This window comes from Thunnus maccoyii, chromosome 6 (genome assembly GCF_910596095.1).
Source record: "Thunnus maccoyii chromosome 6, fThuMac1.1, whole genome shotgun sequence".
NCBI lineage: Eukaryota > Metazoa > Chordata > Actinopteri > Scombriformes > Scombridae > Thunnus > Thunnus maccoyii.
Genome location: NC_056538.1, coordinates 17606383 through 17629530, shown reverse-complemented (window position 1 = coordinate 17629530; position 23148 = coordinate 17606383). Strand labels below are relative to the sequence as shown.

At 38.7% G+C, this 23148-nt stretch overlaps 1 protein-coding gene across 2 annotated transcripts in view; it reads left to right on the top strand.

Moving 5' to 3' along the window:
• Nucleotides 1–23148, top strand: part of limk1a (LIM domain kinase 1a) — a 57515-nt gene that overhangs the window by 14022 nt on the left and 20345 nt on the right. The window contains exons 1-2 of one of the 2 annotated variants that reach the window (XM_042414710.1): nt 1723–1902; nt 15494–15632. In XM_042414710.1, coding sequence (XP_042270644.1) covers nt 1805–1902; nt 15494–15632 — 237 coding nt within the window. In that variant the 5' untranslated portion in view covers nt 1723–1804. Of the gene's footprint in view, nt 1–1722; nt 1903–15493; nt 15633–23148 lie in introns of those variants that run through there. The other variant, XM_042414709.1, reaches the window with a different exon arrangement.

Genomic DNA, 23148 nt, shown 5'->3' with positions numbered 1-23148 from the left:
TGATGTTTTGTTTTATGTATCAAATATGATGTAAACTGATTGTTTGCACCTTAGATACATAAAGAAAACAAGCATAAAACAAAAATAAATCCCTGTTTAATGTGACAGAAATGTATGTTTTTGCCTGCAGTTGCTCATTTTAACTAAGAACAAAGTGCAGGTCCTGAGAGCGTAGATGTTACACAAGCTATATGATGTTCAGTCTTCATGTTCAGCTAAGTGTGTTACAGCTTGTGCAGGTTGGTGCTGTGTATATAGTGATCTATATTAATCTATAGAGATTGTTGCTATAGTGACGTGTGGCTGAGAGATCCGTGTGGATTCCACCTCCATCGTTTCCTGATGTTTGTCCCCAGACATCATAATTCATATATAAGCTGTTATAACCAGTCAAATTATTAATTTTGAATCTATTTCTATATATACAGTATATATTTATATTCCTTAAGCTCTACTGGAATATCTTTGCATGATTTATAGTTCGAAAAACTCCTTATTTATCTTATACTTGCTCTTTATGTAACCCCTCAGTTCAGCCTCTGTATGAACTAGGCAGTTTTAGCTCCTGTCTAGTAGCAGGATTTCACTTTTTTTTTGTTCTTTACTCGATATGGAAACTTCTCAAATACATCACTACGTTTTGGAGTCCGAATACAATCCAAAATGTGTGAGTAGACAATATTAACAACCTTAGCATAGTGGGCATGTGCGAACAATCTGATGTCACGTCATGGAGGAAGTTGAGCTAACTTTCCAAACGAAGTGTTCAGAGCAGACTGAAGCCCTGACTTTTGACTTTTAGAGAGCATTTCTACATATGTTCACCTCAAATTTTGGATCTTTGACTAAGTTTAACATAGACATCTGACATCATTACAGTATAAAAATGACCAAAAACGTTTTAATAAGTGAGATAAACTCTAGCATACAGCATGGCATTGTAGGCACTGGAGAATTCAACAGATTTAAGGATTAGGGAGAATAATAAGCAGATAATGTGTGTACATATATATAATGATAAATGAGGGATTTAATGATAATGTTTTGTGTATTTAATCGTTGGTCTTTACTCTTACGTAATCTAAATTAAAATATTTTCAGTAGCGACCTTGAACAGGCGTTACTCAAACAGTGTTCAGGTCAAAGATGTCTGAGGATGTTTGGATAAGACTCAGCAGTTAGCTGACGTCGTAAATTATATTTCTTTGTGCGTCTGTGATCTCACCTTGTGTGATAAAAGACGGGATACTGTCTCACTTGAACTAGTCGCCTGATTGGTGAAAAATAGCTATGTCTGAGTTCATCCTCAGAAAACAAAGCAGCACAGAGCTCCAGTGTTTGTTAAATTAATTGAGAGGAAGAGGAGGAAGGGTTTAACAGATGATGGATAATAGAAAAAATTCATTTGTGCAGCCAGAATATTTCATTGTATTGCATAGCAGAGGAAATGGGCAGCTTAAATTACTTAGATTAGATTAAACTTGAGCAAGAGTTTGCACGATGTTAAAAACAAGAAAGTGCACAAAAATATAATTAAAAAGAAGAAAATAAGTTGGCAAAAGGTGGGACGAGGCGCTGTGGGCCAAGCCTGTGATGTCACAGGGTCACTTCTGCTCCCAGTAGACGGGCAGAGGACAGGAAATAGTTGATAAAGAAGCGCAACCTCTGGGTGCAGCTGCACTGAGAGAGGAAATAGAGGAAGGGAGAGACAGAGTACAGAGCGAGAGTGTCACTGATGGTCGTGACAGTGAGGCTGTGAGTCTGGTCGAGCTGTGCATCAGACTGAAACATCAGAGCTGCTGACATGAGCGTGTCGTCTGACTGTCAAAACAAGAGCCTCGCTCCCGTGGGCGACATGTCAGCCAAGAACCAACGCAGGAAGACGCAGCAGAGACGCTTAAAGTAAGTGGAAAGATGGAGTCATGTGGGAGGATGTGACTGGGTTAACTAATGATGTTGCTCCAGCCTCAAGTTTAACTTTTGACAAAACTATTGCCACTCAAGGGCCACTTACTTGTCTAATTTCAGGGCTTTCCATAGTCTAACGAAGTCTTTCTCTGTAGATGGAGTTTGCTTAGTTGTCATGTAGATGTACAAACTTTATTCTGAGAACATTTAAGACTTTGTGTACATATTGTTTTAACTCGCTTATGGCTAATTTTGGCACATTTTATTTTAACGTGGACCACCTCTGTCAGATAAATGAAGCATAAAGCAAACTAACGTCGGTATTTTCTTGCTTCCTAATATTGAGGAAACAATGACTTTCATTTTTAATTAATCTGGCAATTATTTTCTTTATAAATTGGCTAATTTCTGGTCTATAAAATGTCAGAAACTTGTGACAGAATAGAATATTTTCAGTGTAAAACCAACTCATTCAATTTACTGCCACATGAGACAAAGAAAAGCAGAGATTCTCACAACTGAGGGTTATATTTGGCATTTTTACTTCTAAAAATAACTGCCGACTAAGAGTTTGAGTCCAAAACCAAACTCTGAACATGAATCTGCTCTCAGGGGTTAAAGTCCTCAGGCACCATGACTGAATTCAGGCGTAGAGCAGTTTTAAATTCATACAATATTTAAATTCAATACATTGTACACGTTTCTTCCTCAACAACTTTTCAGGCTCATAAATGTGTTCTTGCTTTAATCCCTGATGATTTGTTTTTGGATGATCAGTCAGTTGATTCAGCTGTGTTTGACTTCCCTTTATGTTTACACACAGAAGCTCTTAAACCGACATGAACGTAACAGACAAAAACTTCTTGATTCAGAGTTTAAAATAATATTTTTCACTCTTCATTTAAGTCTGTCTGGTCATGTACCGCACAGGATCTCTCAGAGGGATCTAGATACTGAAACATGTCACTCTGCGGGCTCAGATTATTTACTCATCTTAAATACGCAGCACATCAGTCATCTGTGTCAGTAACTTCTGTCCCTTTGGATAAAAAATAAAAAAAACTCCCTGGTTTGTTGTTGACTTCCCCTTTTCTCAACAGTGCCACACAGTGAATCAAACCCTGCTGTCGTACATGTGACTGATGTCGTCTGTGTGGTGAATTCTGGTGATATTATTGAATGTTTCTCTTTATGGTGGCTGCTGTTTCTGGTTTTTACATATTTTTTTTGTATCGTAGGAGGAATGCAGTAGGAACAAACAAGTGTGTGCACTATTTAATCTCTTTTACAGTCAATTTTGCACTGAAATACCTTTTTTTTTTTTTTTTTTAAAGCTGTCAGAGTTCTAAATAAAGTCTGTCGTTTAGATGATGGTTAATCTTCAGTTTTCATATTTTGTACTGTCTGCTCAAAGAGCTCGGACTCCTCCTCACTCTAACATCCCCGGGTTCATACCTGCTGATAACATTTGTAGAGGGCAGAAAGGAGTCACACTGTGTGCTGCCACATTTTGATTAATCGTCTGTTCCTGAGCTCTAACCTTTGGCTCTCACTACAATGCTTTAATCATGCTTTGAAAATTAAATTTTTTTTCACATTGACTCCAGACTTAAACCCTGCTTGTGATAAATAAGAGGAAGATTAACACTTAATATTTCGTCCTGCTGCTTTCATGTTTGACTTTGATCACCTGAGAAAAAGTGTTCAGTCTTTGTCAGCATTTGTCAAAATATTCAACTCTATTATTGAATAACTATAGTATGGATGCTGATCCTCAGCACTAACCTGCTTTAATTTGGATTCATTTCACATTACCTTCATATGACAGTAGGTTGATTAATTGAATAGTTGATCAACAGAAAATAAATTACCAACCATTTTAATCATTTGGAGTCATTTTTTAATAGAAAATGCTAAAATTCTGTGGTTTCAGCTTCTTTAATGTGAATATTTTCTGCTTTCTTTAGTCTTCAGTGATAATAAACTAAACATCTTTGGGTTGTCAACTGTTATTTGGGACAAAACAAGACATTTTAGCATCTTGGGTTTTGGGAAACATCGATCGACATTTTTCATTTTAAAGACCAAAATGAATGATCTATTAGATATATTCTTAGTGTGTGTGTGAACCTCTGACGCTTTTACTAAAAGTTGGTCTAAATTCAGTCATGAAATTAGGGTTGGGTCATAAGAGAGCAATAATGCATGACAAGTGGAGTCACACGGTTCATTTAGCTTCATCACAACTGTGAAGTTTAGCTGCACTACACAGTTTTTATAAACACCACACAGATTTTAAACTCAAGGGCAAAAAGCTTTGGGAAAAAAGCCATTTGGTGAACATTTTAACCAAGCGGCAACCTTCAGGGTTGCAGTTCCTTGAATGGCCACTTGAGGCTGGCTTCAAAAGCGAGTCATTCCCCATAGACCCCCATGTTAAAACGCCCAACTTTGCAGCAGAGATAAACATGTTTACAGCCTGGTACAAAAAATGGTTTTGGTCTCTATAATTAATTTCCCCTTTCATGACAACTGTACGGGGGGTGAATTTTTTTTATAACTCACCCGTTTAAATTTTATTAAGCCGTAAAGTTATGCATAATGAAGGACTTGGCTGCTTTGAGTGACAGGTCCGCCAGCCGCTAGGTGGCTTGTTTCAGCAATTCGGCCCGCCTCTTTGCCATTTTTGATTGGCTGGGAGTTAGGCAGCATCACACACTGCCAAGATGGCGACAGCCAGAGCGGCTCTCTTTGAGCTTCAAAACCGCTCTTCAGAAACCAACGGGTGACTTCATGGTAACTACGTCCATATTTTTATACAGTCTATGATTTTAACACACAATATTTCTCATTCAAGGGAGAGTCAAGGTGTGTTGAAGTATGATACTTTTAATGTTTGTTACTGAATTCTCAGCTCTACATGTGACTGAGATTCTGCTTCCTGAACTCACTCACTGTGCAACTTTTTCACTCATCACCAGATGTTTGTCATGTAATACCTCCTGTTTGTATTTAAAGGGGACGTATCAAGCATATTTATAGGTCTATATTTATATTCTGGGGCTCTGCTTGAATATCTTTACAGGATTTACAGTTCAAAAAACATCTTATGTATCTTATACTGGCCCTTTAAAGCCCCCTTCCCAAGGAGTCCAATCTACTCTGATTGGTTGGTGATTGGTTGGATTTCACTTCTTTTTCCTGTTCTTTACTCGAAGTGTTAACTTCTCAGAAACATCCGCACATGTTCGAGCCAACATCAGATCTGAAACATGCGAGTGGACAACACGAACAACCCGTGGAACGATCTTAGCAATAAAGGCTATAGAACAGACGGTGTTTTGTGGGCATGTGCGAATGACATTAGTTTCATAGGGAAGTAGAGGAAACTTTGCAAATGGAGCTTCGGCTTTTTGTGGGTATGTGCGAATGACATTAGTTTCATGGGGAAGTAGAGGAAACTTTGCAAACGGAGCTTGCAAAGCAGGTCGAAGCCTGGCCTTTGACTGTCAGAGAGCATTTTTACATACGTTCACCTCAAGTTTTGCAATTTTGATCATGTTTAACATTAGCCAGTCTTAAACAGAGAACAGTATTATAAAGAAGACCTGTCATTATGCCGGCTTTGCTTTTTTTACACTGAACCAAACAAAGCTGGCATAATGCTGCCCCATAATGCTTTCTTGTAACACAGACATCGATCTGGCAATGTGACTACCTCCATTGCCGGCTTAATGGCGGAACAACAATAACCCCCCCCCCCCCCCCCCCATTCTGTATTCGTACCTTTTATATAGAAAGGCAAGGCGGAAAAACAGCACAACATTCCCACTTTGAACAGACTATAAAAGGGGCATCATAACATCATAACAGCATAAAAATAACAGACAATCACAAAAGGCACGTAATGGCCCCTTTAAGCTCAGAGTTGGGGACACAAACTATTCTGTAAACTGTTTTGTAAAAGAGACCTGCTGATGAATAGAAGCTCTGCTGTGTCTCTTGAATCCTACTGAACCTTTATCATCATCCTGGTTCCCATAGCTCGCTGAAACCTTTTATCATTTCCCGGCAGTGGAACAAGCGAGAAGGCCCCAGACTGACTGTGCTGACGGCTTAACACTCACAAAGGAATTTGCTGCCGTGCACATCATTCGCTCACAGTCTGCCCGAGCTCCTGTTTACCGGCTGAATAGACCAACGAGCTCCGAATAAAGAGCCTCAGTCTGAAGCATTTGTTTAGGCCATTGAGGGCCTCACTGTTTAAAATTCACAACCTGCTGTCCTCTGCTCTATTTTATTCCTTTAAAAGTACCAAATACAGGAGGGTTAATGCAGGTGTTCGTGCTGCTGAGCTTGTGTTAGCCAAGGTCAGGGGGAACACACCGAAGCCTGATTGGCTGAGGGATTTCCTGTTTGAAACCACCCAATAAAGAGCGACTGGGGGGGGGGTTAGCATGATGAGGTAATGCCTCTTTCTTTTTTTTTCTGTGAAAGGGCTGACATCATCGCCGTGGCATTCTCCGTTGCCATGGAGAAGGAGGAGGGATTGAGGAGGGGAGGGAATGATAAAACAGGGGGCACAAAAAGGGGCGCGTGGGAATGGGATGGATATGTCCTTGTTGTTGAAGGTGTGAATGTGTGAGAGCTGAATGAATTTAAATCAATTGAACTCACACAAATTAATCTACGTTTGTTTGGTCGGATAAAGTCTCGTCACACACTGCAGGTACATTTGTTGTTGTTTGCGTTTTGGGAATCCTCCTGGAAAATATCAGGAGTGGAAATCCTGGCACTCGACCAGGAATCCTCGTCTATTTATGTCTTCCTCTAAGGGGGAAGAGAGGGGTCTCCCCCAGACAGTCTGCCATTTCCTCTGCTTGTCTTTCACCGGTGTGTGTGTGTGTGTGTGTGTGTGTGTGTGTGTGTGTATGTGTGTGTGTCCCTCTAACCCACAACCCCCTTCTGTCCTTCCCAGAGGTTGAGTTCGCTCTTTGTCAGTGAGGATTTCAGCTTAGCCTGCAAGAAGCTTTAACAGTCACGCACTGTCACATTTTCTATAGCAAACACGTTTGTTTTCGTCACCGTCAGACTTCATTCGTTTGACGTTTATTGTCTAATTTTCCTTCGTTTACTGGACAGACCAGTCAGTCTATCGGCTTATTGATCTGCAGTACTCAAGCATTTCTGCTGTCTTTGCAGATAGAAAGGAGATGAATGTCCTTCTGAGCTTGATGAAAGATGATGGAAGATTTAATAATTAATGAGAAGCAGCTACGTGTGTGTATGTGTGTGCGTGAGTGTGTGTGTGTGTGTGTGTGTGTGTGTGTGTGTGTGTGTGTGTGTGTTTTAGAGGTGTGGCTCCTCGTGAATCTTTCAGCTTGGCATCTGTCTGCTGGTAGTGATCCTGCTCACACCTCTACCAGTGTTTCCTTTTGACTCCTTCTGCTTCCTGTAGTGTTTTAATGACCTGTGGCTACACACACACACAGACACACACACTCATACACACTTATACACATACCCACCTACACACCTACACACACCCACCTACGCACACACACACACCATAAAATGCTGACAGGAGCTGGGTGGTCAGCGAGGTTTGTGTGGGAGTCAGATCAGGTTTTATTTCGCTGCGAGGCATTCAAGGACTCATTTGAAAAGGGGAATTGTCAGTTACAGTGTTGCTGAATGTCTACAGCTTTGTTCAGACAAGAATATTTATACTTTAGATACATGTTGCAGAAGCTAAAGGTCATCTGAGGACCATTTTAGCTGAGCAGCTGCAGAGCAGATTGAGACCACAAAGATCTGCATGTCAGTTCAACTTTGCCCAGTGACTGCTGAAATAATGGAAACATTTAGCCCTAATCAATAATTACTGATCCGTCTGCATGTCTGCCTTTTTGCTTTTGTGTAGGTGACCCTAATTCATGGTAACCTGCTATTAAGTGTTAATAAGCTAATGTTAATTAGCAGAACCATTTAGCTATTTGATATTTTTTCTTTACTTATTCTAAGAAAATCTTAATTGTGTTTGTTTTCTAGTTTTTCTTTTCCAGTTTAACCTACGTCTGCAACTACTGACAGTTATTTTCATTAGTGATTAATCTGCCAATTATTTTCCTGGCTAATTGATTAATTGATTTGTTGATCTATCAGCTATGAAATATCAAAAAATAGTAAAATAATTCCCACAATTGCTCTGAATAATTTCTCTTCAAATAACTTGTCTTGTCCAAAACTCAAAGATATTAAATTTACTGTCTTATAAGACAAAGAAAAGCAGCAAATCTTCAAATTTTAGAAGCTGGAACCAGATAATATCTGACTGTTCTGCTTTAAAAATTATCAACCAGTTATGAAAGGGGTGCTGAATAATTTTGTTAAAGGACTACTTGATTCATTGTTTCAGCAAGAATCTAAACCAACACAAGCAAAAAGTAACGTAGAAATATACAGTAGTGTTATGTCTTTGTGTTTTATGTGATGTATTTCAGTGCATTTTTCTGATTTATTAACACACCTGTATGTCATCATGGTTCATTCTATACATTTGCATTTTCATCCTCGTCAGCGGTTGAGCCGCTTTGGGAATTCAATTCCATTCATTCATTCAGACCTGATGTTTTTTCATTCAACATCGACTCATTCATCTCAGCCGGGACAAATTAATCATGTTAGGTATTGACCCGGGTCAGGCCGTCCACTTGATAAATAGGATGCACAGTCGTTCAAAAACATATTACATCATGAAACCGTCCATTGAGATAATTTCACTGGGAATAATAAATATGAATAACAGTAGACTGATAAAGAGCAGCGTACAGATAATTCATCTGCCATCACGTAATTACTCATATACACAAATACGCATTACTGGAAGCTGTAATTAAACACTGAGTTTAAATGTATAATCATAATCATGATTTAAATTTAATTTTTTTCTCTTTTTCACCTTTTTTTTTTTAACAATTTCTTGTTTGTAGAATCTAAAATGTTGTCCTGTGACCTGCTTGCAACCCCTCGTCACATGATGTGTATGTCACTGAACTGAGAGCAGTTTAACCTCAATGTCATTTTTCCTTCTCAGAATTTTATTTCTTTTGAATTGGCTTTAAAGGTCCAAAAAAGTAAAATATCCAGTCCTATTTTGCTAAAAAAAAGAGCTGGGATTAGAGATAAGTCAGGAAAAAAATGGTTTAAATGTTTTTTGCCATGTTAACAATGTGGCTCTGAAGATTGCGGTGTCGGTTTATCCAACACTTCGGTCCAGACTGAAATATCTCTACAACTGTTGAATGGATGCCATGAAATTTTGTACAGACGTTCAGGGTCGTTACCTTTTCATGTATCATCAGGTCAAAGTTTGATGTGATACTTTGGTTTATGTGAGTATTCTCTAACATTTGCTGACATGTTTAGTGAATGTTCAGCTCATTGATTGTAAATAAATCTGAAAGATCAATACATGAGATGATTCCTTGTGATGTTCTTTAACTATGGAGTCCCGCCTTTTTCTGACTTTGTTCTGAAGAATAAAGACAGTGAATTTTTTTAAAGGCAAAGCAACCGGCCGAATTTCAGTGCAAAAGAAGCGCACCTGTTTCCTCTTAGTGAAAGTTGTGAGTACGTGCTGATAGACCAAAATTAAAATGGTGAAGAAGATAATCATTCTACCTGCTAAACATCGGCGTGCTAATATGCTCACACATTAGCATTTAGCTTAAAGAGCTGCTGTATAACCTCACAGAGCCACTAGCATGACTACAGACTTATTTCCTTCTGTATTTCCTATGGCTGGAAACCACTGACCTAAAAATCACAAATGTATGAAAAGGAGCCTTTGCAGATGACTGACACTGAGTAAGTAAATGTGACAGCCTCCAGCTGCAGTCTGGTTTTTGTGGACAGAAGAAGGTGAGAGGCCGGGACCAGGCTTCCTCCCTTTGACCTGGAAAACAGAATTTATTAGTCCCTCAGACACTTTTTGCTAATTCCATCAAGGATTTGAGCAGGAGGGGGCGACAGTTTTAGATTTACTAACTCTACTCCCTCGTTCTGATCCTCTCCGTCATTGGTTGTTTCCTGGCCTTCGGGGAATCCAGCTGGGCTTCACGGTCTGAAAGCTGCTCTGCTCCCTCTCATTTGTTCATGGTAGTTATTTATGTCCCAGCTCAGCCTTTTCTTTGTCTTTGACATTTGTCTTGTCTCGCAGGTTATTATGTCTCAAATCAATCAAACCACCATGTTATTTAGTCTTTATTATCGTGTCATTTGCCCCTCTGATATTACTTTTTTTAAATACTCTTACAGATTTTCTGTGTGTACGAGAGACTGCTAAGCTCTTCACCCAGCCAGATTTTTTTGGAGTATCATAGCGGAGCGGGCAAAGACTTTCTCTGAGTCTTTCACACTGATAATCCTCTTACACGTCCATGTAGATGCACATGCAAGCACGGTCACACAGAAAATACCCAAACGTGAGCACAAAAACACGCGTTAACACACTAACCGTCGTTCCTGGAATAAGGATTGGTTTTTATTGTGGTGGGAGTCTTGGTTGTAACTGAGCAACGCTGCCTGTCTCTTCTACCTCTGAGATAAGATTATTGTCCTCGAGGCAGAAATTTTTGGAGTCTCTATCCTGGAGTCGCTAACGTATTCACTCATACTGTATCTTTAATACTCTACCACCACTCCCAGCCTCGCTTGGAGCGGTTTTACTACGAAGGAAGTGAACCTCAGAGCATTAAGATCACTCCTGCCTCTGTGCATGTGTGTGTGTGTGCAAAGTGCAGGCAAGCACATCTGTGTTTCCTCCCCAGGTATGACTTTGCCTCAGCAGGGGTCTGCAGGATGTGTGTGTGTGTATCTGCAGTGAAAGCCGGTTATTGAGCGGCAGAGAGCCAAGACAGCTGAGTAGCTCCTGGCTCGGTGTTGCGGACGTCTTCTGAAAGCTTTGACCCACTTCCAAGTCCCCCCCACCCACCCACCCCCAACCCCCAACCTCACCCCCACCACCCTCCCCCACTCACCCAAACACGCTGCATACTGAAGCAGCTCTGCAACAATCTGCTGATCTCGCTGCAGTGAAGCTCTGCATGCGGACGCTGGGGAGAGTGGGTGTGTCTGTCTAATAAATAAATTGTGTGAGTGTCTGTATGTGCTGCAAGGTTATGTGTGTGTGTGCATGTGTGAAGTTGTGTGTACAGTATGTGCAGGCTTACAGTAGGCGAAAGACTTGGGGCAAAGTCACAGAAAGTTGCTGCTTCTGCTAAATATATTAATGAGTTGTTGTTTTACCAACCAGCTACGAAACATTGAACAGCAAAGCACGCAGGATGTCACAGTATAGATAGATATTGATATTAAATGGATGTAACTGCACAAGTTGGGTCAGATTTTTGTTCTGCGATATGCACAAAATCTTCTATCTATCTAATCTATCATTTAATGAATCTGTATTATTTTTGAGATATGGATATATATATAGTCAATTCTCTGGAAATTCAATTGAGGCACTGATACATCCAGAATAAGCAGGTAAATTTTTGCCAAATCCAGGAAATGAAATAGAAAAAATATGTGGTGCTTAGGAGATGTTAATATTCCCTTAAAACAGTCATTGATGTGTAATGTTGTCGACAATAGTCTTAAGGCTGAAACATGCTTCTCTAGGCTGCACATTGGCATGGACATGTGCACAGGGGTGTTTCTTTTATACTTGTATGTACAACGTTTGAACTGTGGAAGTAATTTTTCTCCACTTCAAACCCACTTCCCACAGGGAGTTGGATCAACCACTCAGCTTGCTTGATGTGCACTTCTGCACGATGTGATCTTGAGATTTGGGAGATTTGTGACCCCCTTCTCTGCAGAGACATTTTATGTTTATCTTCACAGAAAAATCTCTGACAAATATCTCACAGTATATCATCACATTGCCCAACCCTTGTGATGTTGGTGTAAATTGTAATGAGACAAACACAAACTATAAATGTATTATTGAAACTTTAATGTTTAAAGTAACAACTTAGAGTAACATTTAATGTTTAATCGTAATATTTCAGGCTTAAACCGGACCAACACCTTCAGTATGCAAGCAAAGAATGGGCCTTAATATATCAGTACTCTCTCTGGTCATGGTCATGAGTTGCAGACTCAAAATATTCAAATTGCATTTTAATATTGCCCCTTTATTCAGATTATTTCAGCAACATGCAGCATGCCAGAGACACGATGAGACACACTATCAATGGTTGACTGAATTAAACTGTAGCCTTTTGTAAATGATCAACTAAAAATACCAGGTTTGAGGTTTCATTTATTTATTTTACATTTTTTATGCACAAAGTTTCTATTCTACACCCATGGTCATGTTTTTGTCCCTTTCTTCCATCTTTTCAGTTTGACCATGCTCCTGAGGTTTCTTATTTAGTTTAATGTGAGCTCAACAAAGTGATTTCCTATCAATTATATTAAAATGGCAATAAAGTATTGAATCTTGCTATTTTACAACCCAAAGATTTTCAGTTTATTATCATAGAAGAGTAAAGAAACCAGAAAATATTCACATCTGAGAAGTTGGAATTTGAGACATTTTTTCTTAAAAAATGTCTCAAATTCGATTAAATGACTAATTCCTGCAGCTCTAAATACGGTAATTACAGTCTTGATGTGTGGCTGAAAACATTAAGGTGAACAAACAAACAGCAGTACATTAGATATCATTGCAAATTAATCATTAATTAATTAACCTCAGCAATAACAGTAAAATGAAGAAACTTAAATCACATGTAAACGGCAGGACATTGGGATGTGATGAGGGACAAAGTGAATTATTCTGCTCCACACATTGAAGCCGTGCACACTCTTGTTATTGTCAGAGCAAACAGACCTTGCTTTAAGCGGCCCCCGAGCAGGGACGGGGCCAGACGGCCGGCTGACGGGAGGGAAGCTCCACAGGGAAGCAGTGGAAACACTCTCTTAGTCATGGCCTTTAGACGCAGAGATTTAGACAGATTACAAACAAGCACACACAAGCCTGCAAGCACGCAGATGCAGAAGTGCACAAAGTCACAGGCACAAACGTAACGTACACAGAGAGATTAACACACTTTTCATTTATGGACACACACACACGCAGAGTAAGTGTGTCCACATCAACACATGCATGAAGACACAACGTTTACAGACACATTTTCTAATCTATACGATAATCAGTTAAGCGCTACTGTTTTTATTCCCAGAGAATTTCTCCACCTCGTGTGTTTCACCAGAGGCTCCTGAGTCATGTGGGATTGTTAACATCCTCTTTCCTATGAAATCCTTCTTATCGTCTGTCATCACCTACCGGGAAATAACCTTTGCTCACTGGTTTGTGTCATTATTTTGAATATCACACCAGCATGTGCGGCGGTCTGTGTTTTAGTTATTTGCATTGTAAGTGAGCTCGGAGTGTATCCTCCCTGCACACTATTACTATTACCGAATCAACACCCTCCGACTGTCTCCATCTTGTTGTCATTCGCCCTTCACTCTGTCAGCAGCTGATGTCTATCAGACTGATGTCACTCTGGACTTTTAGAGCAGCTCACTATTGAACTTCGGTGACAGGCGGTCTGTAGATCTGTATAGATGAAGTTGTTTGATGATGCTCCGTATCAGGCTGTCTGCTCAGGAGAAGTTACAATGATGAGGCTGATCAGAAAAATCAGTATTTATTGATCAATAAAACCTGTACAAACACTATCTCAACAACACAGGTTCATTTCTGGAAAAGCAAAACACATCATGCTGCTTACATTTTCATTTCTTCTTTAATTTTAAGTCAAACTGAGTCCCCTATTTAGCATTTATAAGTAGTATATAAACATGTAATAAATGGTTTATAACACACTATAATGTAGTTATGCTGTAAGTGTTTATTAAAGTACGCTCATAACTGGAGGCTGGTATATAAACAGATGATGAACGACAATATAGTAAAACACAGTTGTAATATAAAATATGTCTTCATAGGAGAAGTTATAATTGTTGACAAATATTTACAGTATAAACCATTTATTAAATGTTTATAAACTGTTTATAAATGCTAAATATGGGGAGTTAAAATGTATAATCTATGATGATGATGCAGCTATTTTTTGTTTTTCAAGACTGTTTTTGGACATATTTGTGGAAACTTTCTAATGTCCCGTTAACGTCATGTGAGATGGATGATTGAGATGATACGCATGTTAGCGACGTGAAGTGTTCTTCAAGACAGTTGAATTATTACAAAGTTGGTTGTGTGAAGATTAAAATATATCACGTATCCATTCAGCTTGGGTTTTATTACACTGACTGTTGGTTTTAGGCTGATGACAGGCGTCCATATTTGTTTGGTTTTCAGGCACTTTCATATTATGAAGTGTCAAGTTAGATATATCAGAGCTTGTTGATGTGAACGTTAGTCTGAAACATCTTAAAAAACGGCTTTTAAAAAGCCAGTTTTCTAACATAAGCACTAGATGTTACTTTCGTTCATGTTATTTTGAACTTAATCTGTAGCTCTCTCAGCGCTGTCATAATATTGAAAGGAGACGGGCTAGCTAGCGTTAGCTTTTTCTATTCATGGTTTCAGTTGTGGTGATGGAGAATGACTCACAGCAACAGGTTGTCCTTTAACTTCACCGCTCTGTACGTTACGTTGTGATTCAAATCAGCTCAAGTCTAACTGATGGAGTCAAAACAAATACTGAAGAAACATTTCACTGAAAAGCATGTTTTTGCAGCAGACTGCAGTGACGTTGTTTTGTCTTTGTGTTCCTCCCACTGTGTTTCTAGGACTTAGTCATAGTTGCGTGTTTTCATGTGATCTCATTTGCCTGTTCCACCTCAGGTAGGGCGGAGTGTGACCGAGCCACAAAGTGACTCATTATCAGCATGAAAACTATAATTTGGGGCCCTGCAGGGTGTCATTATGAGGTTTAAAGTGCAATTTAGTGCAGTACAACATTATGTTCTGTCAACACAATAACAACCTCACTTGGTGTTCACTTTGAAAGGTCCTGAATTGCTGAATCAGTCACATACGGATGCTTTTTGCTTTCACTAAAGGTTTTACTTGTGTTTCACTCAAATGTAGAAAAATGCTACTATTTATACTGAAAAGACACATTGATTAATCAATCATTTTACGGTTGTTTATTAAGAAAAAATGCCAAATATTTGCTGTTTTAGCTCCTCAAATGTGACGATTTTCTGTTTTTTCAGCAGATTTTTTACATCACTTTGGATTTTGGGACCTTAGATGGATATCTTTCATTATTTGTGACCATTAATAGAGTAAATGAGTAATGGATAAATCAGAATACAATTATTAGTTATAAACTTACTCTATTTACAGACATTTGGAGGTTGTCATTCATCATTTCCATATACTTAACTCACCTTCTTGTTTCTGATGGCTTGTCTGCATTAAAGTGTTGCACTCATGTTGATCTAAAGGATTAATGATGGGATTTTATCCTTAAATGCAGATAATTAAGCACTGATTAAAGCTCTCATGATTTCTCTCCATCTCTTCTTCTTTCAGGTGTTGTGAGTGCAGCGCCTCGCTGTCCCACTGGTATTATGAAAAAGATGGACGGCTCTTCTGCAAGAAGGACTACTGGGCCAAATTTGGGGAGCTGTGCCATGGCTGCAACGACCCGATCACCACCGGCCTTATCATGGTAAGAGGATCCATCTGCTGACTGTCATCTCTCCTCACCTCCCCGGTCCTTTATTTGCAGAAAAACATCAAGTTACAGTTTTGAGCTGTGTCACTGACATACATGCAGGACACACACACACACCTGAGTCCATACATTTACCGCCTCGCTACTAGGTGTGCGCAAACATTAATATATGCACATAGGATCCGTGCCAGACCTGTAACTGACCCTGACGCCTTTGTCAGCTTTGTCAGATTGTCTTACAGACCACCGGGGCTGTTGTGACACAGGAAATCAGAGACTTTCAGGTGCATTGATGTGGTCACTTGCACCGGAAAACAGATAAACAACAGAATGATAAGCTGCTTTATAGAAAAGACAAGAAACGAGCATCAAAGGAGAGTCGTGAATATTTGTTGATTAGTGATGGAATCACACACACTCAAGGCTTAAAGAAACTGATTAATAATATGTTGGTGTAATAAATATGTTGTCTTATTATGTCTTATTTTCCTGATGAGTTTTCTGCTCCTGTTTGATCATTTCTGGCTTTAATGTACCCGGTTTCTGGGGACGTTGTGGTTCATGGTCGGTGTTTTAACCCTGAAGCTGTACTTCTGTTTCTGTACACACACAAACTAAAATAACACACAAAACCGACTTCTTCCTCCTCCGATACCTCTGATACCTCAATTCAGCCGATGACATTTCTTTTTCTTTTTTTAAAATTTAAAATCATTATACATCACTACATGTACAGTAGCTTATGAGGATCATAAGGTAACATGAGGTCGGAGATTGCAGTTGTGCAAGTGGAAACACAGAATTCTGTAATGACGTTGACAAAGAAAATGTATTTAATGTGGATTTGGTCACATCTTCCTATCTGCTTTTCTTCAAAATACAACTTTTAAAGTGATTAAAGCAGGTCTTACTGCAGCAATAATGTGATCCACATGTCACTCAGTGTAATCCAGAGATCCAGAGCCTGTAATGTGCTTTGATGTTCAGAGTCATTTATGTCACCCTGCTTCCAATACCGGATAGAGGAAGCTGTATTGTACAACAACAGAATGGTTTATGAAATGCATTTTCCTCCCTGCTCCTTCATCACTCGTAGCCTTTGAAAACTAATCCTTGTTGTTTTCACAGCACCCAGTAAATTTAGAATTATCTGCATGGCAGCAGAGCAGATGATATGAAAACCACCTCAGCTGTGTGTGTGGAAATATGTGAGGCTCATATTCTGGAAAACTACAGCCTGTCATCTTTGCATGAAGCTTATATGAGAGCGAAATTATCCACAGAGAACACTTACTGATCATTTGCATTTTAGAAGGTGTCATTCGCAGCTGACAGCATGAAATGTCCAAGTGCTTTTTGAAGTGGGATTTATTTTAAATGATCTCAATTTGTGTTTCAGTCGTACGCAGTGAGGAAGATTTAGGATTTAGGAAAATATCTGTACTGTTAAATTATGTAAATTATCCGTTTATTGAAGAATAATTAGGTAGATTCAGTATATTTAGTAGAATGAAAAATTCCAGTGTAAAGGTAATGAATTGTTTCTTGAGTGACTTTTTGCTAAATCAATAAACTTCTGACTGTTGGAGGTCCTCTGATACTGATAAAATATAAAGCTGAGTGCATCCGTCGCACATAAACTACCCGCTCTGACACATTTGCCTATCGGTCAGATACTGCAGCCAGCAGCTTCTGGCAGGTCATGTGTCATTGTGTGTGTGTGTGTGTGTGTGTGTGTACATTTTATCATTTCCACTGCCTCCAGACTGCAGTGCAATCTCAGTAATGAAACATATAGGAGAGTATAAAGTGAATTAAGTGGAGAGATTGCTGCATTACCTCTCCTCTCTTTTCTCCTTCTTTGGTTTATTGCTCTTCTTACAGTGCAAAGACGCTGATTGACCATCTCCGCAGTTACACCTTAGCGCATTTGAGATCGGTCAGCTAATCAGGCGTTATTGCCTGTGTGGCCAGAGCAGTTGTATTACCACATAGACAGACAGACCAAGGTCGGCTCCTTGTCTCTGTGCCACACCCAGAGAGAAGTCTGGTCTGACATCTGCCCAGATTAGCAGGGAAACACAATCCTATTTACAAAATTCACTGATGCCACTGCACCTGAATGAGCTACGCACTCGGCTGTCACAGTCAATGAAAACATTTCATGATGCAGCGATGACTCAGAGTCTGCAGACAGAAATGTTGAATTAGATGGTCAGCCAGAGAGGAACAATATATGAGCAAAGAAAGGAGATGTGGTGATTAATACTACTACTGATTGTCTCTTTATTCCTTTTTTAATCCTGACCTCTGAATCTTTTCATAAATATAATAGCTCAGCTCAGGTTGAGAGACACTCTAAAAGCCTGTTTGTGATGTTCATGAAAGCGTACGAGCAGATGATCATCAGCAGGGCGTTTCCTGCAAACACAAAGACCAGTGTGGTAGTCCAGAGAGCAAACAGGTCAAGGAACAAATGATTTTTTAACATTGCATTAAACATTTTAAACATTTGAATTGGATTTGTGATCAGTATAGAGGATAATTGCAAGCAAGTCATTATTTTCTCAAACTACTACTTCTTTAGGTAACTACTACATCTCCATGTTTCCTGTCTGGCTTTCTATTGTGTAATATTCAATAAAGGTTAAAAAAAAAAAAAGCTCCTCACCACCTTTTGCAGCCTTGTTGGAGGTCTGCACTCTCTGAATGCCCTTGGTTTTTTACATATCATTATTACATTATCAAACACAATATCTGACAATAGCAAAGTCACCAAAGTAACAGACAATGACCAAAATACAGGATATGCACTTTGTAGTCTCTTGCTTGCTTCAGGCTTTCAAGGTCGCTTGCTCTGGAGCTTTTGGCTGTTTCAGAGGTCATTAGATTGTAGATGTTCAAACTTTTTGTTATTCTGAGCACTGTCAGAACATCTCGTCCACGTTGGCCTAAATGTTGAGCTTTAGTTCTTGAATTCATCCACGGAAACAGAGATTGATAAAACAATTTCCACTCAAGGGCCACTTACTCACTTGTTCTGGAGATTTGGACCATATGAGAGTCTTCATCAGCAAGTAAGGTTTGCTCCGTTGTCATGGAAATGTAGATGTTCAAACTCTCCATGGTCATGAGCACTTTTAAGACAAAAACAAACTCCATGTTGGTTCAAGAACAAGCCAGTAATTAGACCTCGAGTGGTCAAGAATGAAGCTCAAAATAACTTGTTTCATGTCGGTGAACATAAAAGATTTTCTCTCTTTTGGAAAAGTGATTGTAAATCATTTTTATTGTTTTCATAGTTAAACTGTTCAGTAACCACAGCTGCCCTGTTGATGGGGCCATTGTCCTAACTGAATATGGTCTTAGGATATTATTGTAAAGAGAATCAAGAGCAGCTGTGATTGATTGTGTTTGTACAGTATGAACATGCTGGTGTGTGTGTGTGTGTGTGTGTGTGTGTGTGTGTGTGTGCGTGCGCTTGCAAACAGGTGTATGCAGATGTGCAGCATCTGCTCCTGTCAGCACTTTTCAGCCTCGAGTTAAACTAGTAGTAACTCAGCCAGAGGACGTTATTTACTGCCTTCACTGAGATTGATTTATGTTCTCAACACTGAGTTAACTTCTGTAATTAAATTCCCTCCCTGCTCTGTCAGATAAATCTCATCCCAGTGATCTCCACATTATTCAGTTTAGAGTCAGTCAGTCTTTCTTCTACCAGCTCAGGTCAGATGGGAGCGCGGCCAGACATCGACCTGGGCCTGTTGGTGGTTCTGGTTTCTCACCTTCACTGTTACACTCTGTCATCAGCCTGCTCTTCCATATTAAGCTCATAGATGATCAGTGAATTCAACCTGAAGAGACCAACAAGACTTTAAGGATGGCTTCAACTTTTCACATTTAATGACTGAGTGATGATGTAGCTGAGTTTATGTAGGTGAAGATGGAGTTAAATTGATCCCCGACGCAGGAACAGGTCGGTTAATTCTGGAGTGGAAAAGGAAATAAAGATAAATTGAATGTGAGAAATTTATGAGCTGGTTTAGGAATAATTTTAGGAAGAATGAGGTTTAAACTGACTGGATGAAAGGCTACAGAAACATAATTTGGTGTGTGTGAGGAGATCTGGCTTTTTTGGCTGAACATGAAGGTCACGACTTAATGACAAGTAAAAAGTTGTTTCTTGCAATAGATTGAAAATGATGAATGAGTCCCAAACTGTTTGCGCCATTTTTAGTGGTTTTAGAGTCAAGCTGATTAAGCTGATTAACCTTGGCAGCACCGAACTGAACCTTTATCTGGCAGTCCATCAAGTCCTGTTTATACGACCAAGAAAATAATGAATTTGCTATTTTCTTTATGTTCTTTGTTCTACTGGATTCACAAAAGCTTTTTTCATTCATTGAGGGTTTGGCCCGCCTGGCCTTTTGTTAAATCTTTGGGACTTTCTTTGCTTCTGGTTTTCATTGTTAGTTTCTAAAAAATTCAAGAAGTCTCAACACTTGAAATCTAAGAGTTTCCCCTGATATCACAAAAGCTTATGATTCTTTGGGGGTTTTTTTTTTGGCTTCATGTTGCCCTTTTCCAACTCTGAAAACCCAAATCACATGTTTTAGAAGTTATGTAATGTGCCGTAGCTTCCCTGTCACCCCCTCTCTGTATCAGTTATTAATTTCTGTTTCAATCCGCTAGTTTCATTTCAATCTTTATACATTTCTGTTATTGGAGCACTATGTCAAACAAATAAGAAAAGTTTATTTATGACATGGTGTTTCCAGTGTAAGATACAGAGTTAGCATGTTTTATGTCATGTTCTAGTTTTATTAAATAACTTCAGACAGTTTCATTATTAAACTCAATGAATCACCAAAAAGTAATGAGAGACAGCAGTTTGACTTCAGCGCCTTCTTGCTTTAGTTTCGTCCCACCATCATGACTGGTACAGTATACTAAAATTGTCCTACACATGTGGTTAGTATTGAGAAATTCTTACATTGTTCTGGGTTGGAAATCAAATCAATGGAAAGTCCCAGATCTGTAGTGAACTTTATCAACTCCCACGGGTGTGATGTAGTTTTGTGTTTCAGGGGGATCTGCCAGTTGTTTCTGTTAACGCCTGGTGATCGTTCTGTCTCTAAGTAAAGACAAATGTGTTATATAAATGTTGGGAAATGGTATTTGTCAAGATGTTCAGATTGTGATATTAGGAACAGGATTGGCTGTTGATGATCTCATCAGTGATGCTGAGCACAGCACCCTGTCACAATGTACAAATTTGTTTTGCATAACATTTATGAAAAGGGAAAGTTTTTCTTTCATTTTGACTCCTCATGAAGGTCTGAGGTCAGGCTCACATACAGAGCAGTGCCCTAACGTAGCTGCTGATAAAGATATTTCAGCTGGATGGTTGTGTGCTGTGAACTTCTACATTTATGTAGATGGTTGATCTTTTATTCACTGTGTGGTTTTTTTGTTTTGTTTTTTTAATTTAAATGTTTCAAGCAGCATCGACACTTTCAAATTAAAGAAATCATAACCTGACCAGTGATCTTTAGCATATTCTTATTTTAGAGACGTGTTTAGCATTTCCTCTTTCCAGTGTGGCAACACTGACGAAAGCAACGCCATGTGTAGACTGAAATCCCCCTGTGGGGGCACCGCTGTGGCCTGTGGGTTTCACTTCTCATTTGACTGCCTGCATGTCTGAGTAAATACAACTTTTTGTTTAAATTTATATTTTTATCTACGGATGTGTTGTTAATGTTCAGGTATTTAACATGAAGTCACTACAACAACCACTTTACCAAATCAAAGCTTCAAACTCTCAAAGTTAGTTAGTTTGGAAGATTTCTTCTTCCAAAATTTGTCCCACAATTTTTCAAGTTTGTCTTAAAACAACAGTCAGGTGCCCAAATGTACATTGAACAGGTTTTGCTTGCTGTCATCATTCCTGGAGAGTCATACCAGACATTAAAAGGTCCCCTCCTTATGTGCTTTCAATGTGATGGGGGCTGGAGCTGATATGAGGCTCCAGCAGACTGAGTTAGTCAAATTAAGTGGATATATTTCAAAGTCACAGTTGTTTTTAGCATAAAATTTCCTCTTTGTGTTTCCTGGAACAGTGTTCACGTGTTGAGCTGCAGTGGGAGGATGGTACAGTCAAATGTTTCACACTTTCTCATTCAAGAGGACAGTAAAGTGTCCAAACTTTTGACTGGTACTGTATTATAACACAGAATATAAAAGAGGGGATTTTTCTTCTGAAAAGACTGATTTGAGTAACTCAGATGGCTGAAGCTTCATATTAACTCATTTTAAACTTGACTACATATTTTTAGGAGGATTTGGATTTTGACCCCCATCACTTCATCAGGATAGGTGTGTTATTGGCCAGGATGAACAAGAAAAACCTGTTTCAGTGTTCATATGGACACCTATGGACATTATTGCTTTAAGACAGACATAAAAATTTCCCTAAAATTTTTGTAAATGGCATATTTGGCACAAATATAGCATATTTGTGATCATTGCATTCCTGGATCTTTTTTGTTTTTTGTTTCATCTTGTTCCTTCAGATAATTGACCAAATGCAAATAATTGCAAGATATTTGTATTTATATTGAGACAAATACTCAAATAGAATCAAAATCAAAGAGGGAGAACTTAGTTGCAGACTCATCAACGCAAAAAAATCATACGCAGAAAAATTCCATTATCGAATAAATTGACAAGATACCATTAGTTGGTTTTGAGTAAAAGTTACTCAAAAAAAGTTATGGTCTTGTAAAAAGTTACAAGCTTATTAGTATTTCTTGTGAGGTGAGAAACTTGCTCTATTCTTTAGAGCTGCAACAATTAATCAATGAATCAATTAGTTGATCAACATAAAATTAATCTTCAACTATTCTGATCATTTTTCAAGCAAAAAACGCCAAATAATGTTGTGTTCCAGCTTCTGAAATGTGACAATTTTCTGTTTCTCATGGTCATATACAGAATGACAGTAAATTTAATATTCTTACATTTTAGACTGTAAGAAGAAACGCAAGAAATTACACATGCAATTACAATTTTTTTTACTATTTTTTTTTAACATTTCATAGACCAAACGATTAATTGAGAAAATAATTACCAGATTAATTGAAAGAGAAAATAAAAGTTAGTTGCAGCCCTACTTATCCTGTACATGAACTATGTTTTCTGCACATTAAAAACATGCAGGAAGTTACTGAACATCACAGACTGATGATGTTTAAAAGTTAACGTATGTGAGGGTGGACTTGTTCTTGAAGTGTCGGACAATTATGAGTAACAAAAAAAGAATATATATCAAGTCAAAAAATGTGGTGACTTTTGTTTTACGGCCCAGTATCTTGATATTAGACTGTAGAAGTGGAGAAATTGATACCTAGCCTGTTTTAAGACTGATGTACAAATTTATTGTGTAATTGTGTATTAAAACAAGACAGAACTAAATTATAACCAACAGCTGAACTCTGCAGGAAGCTTT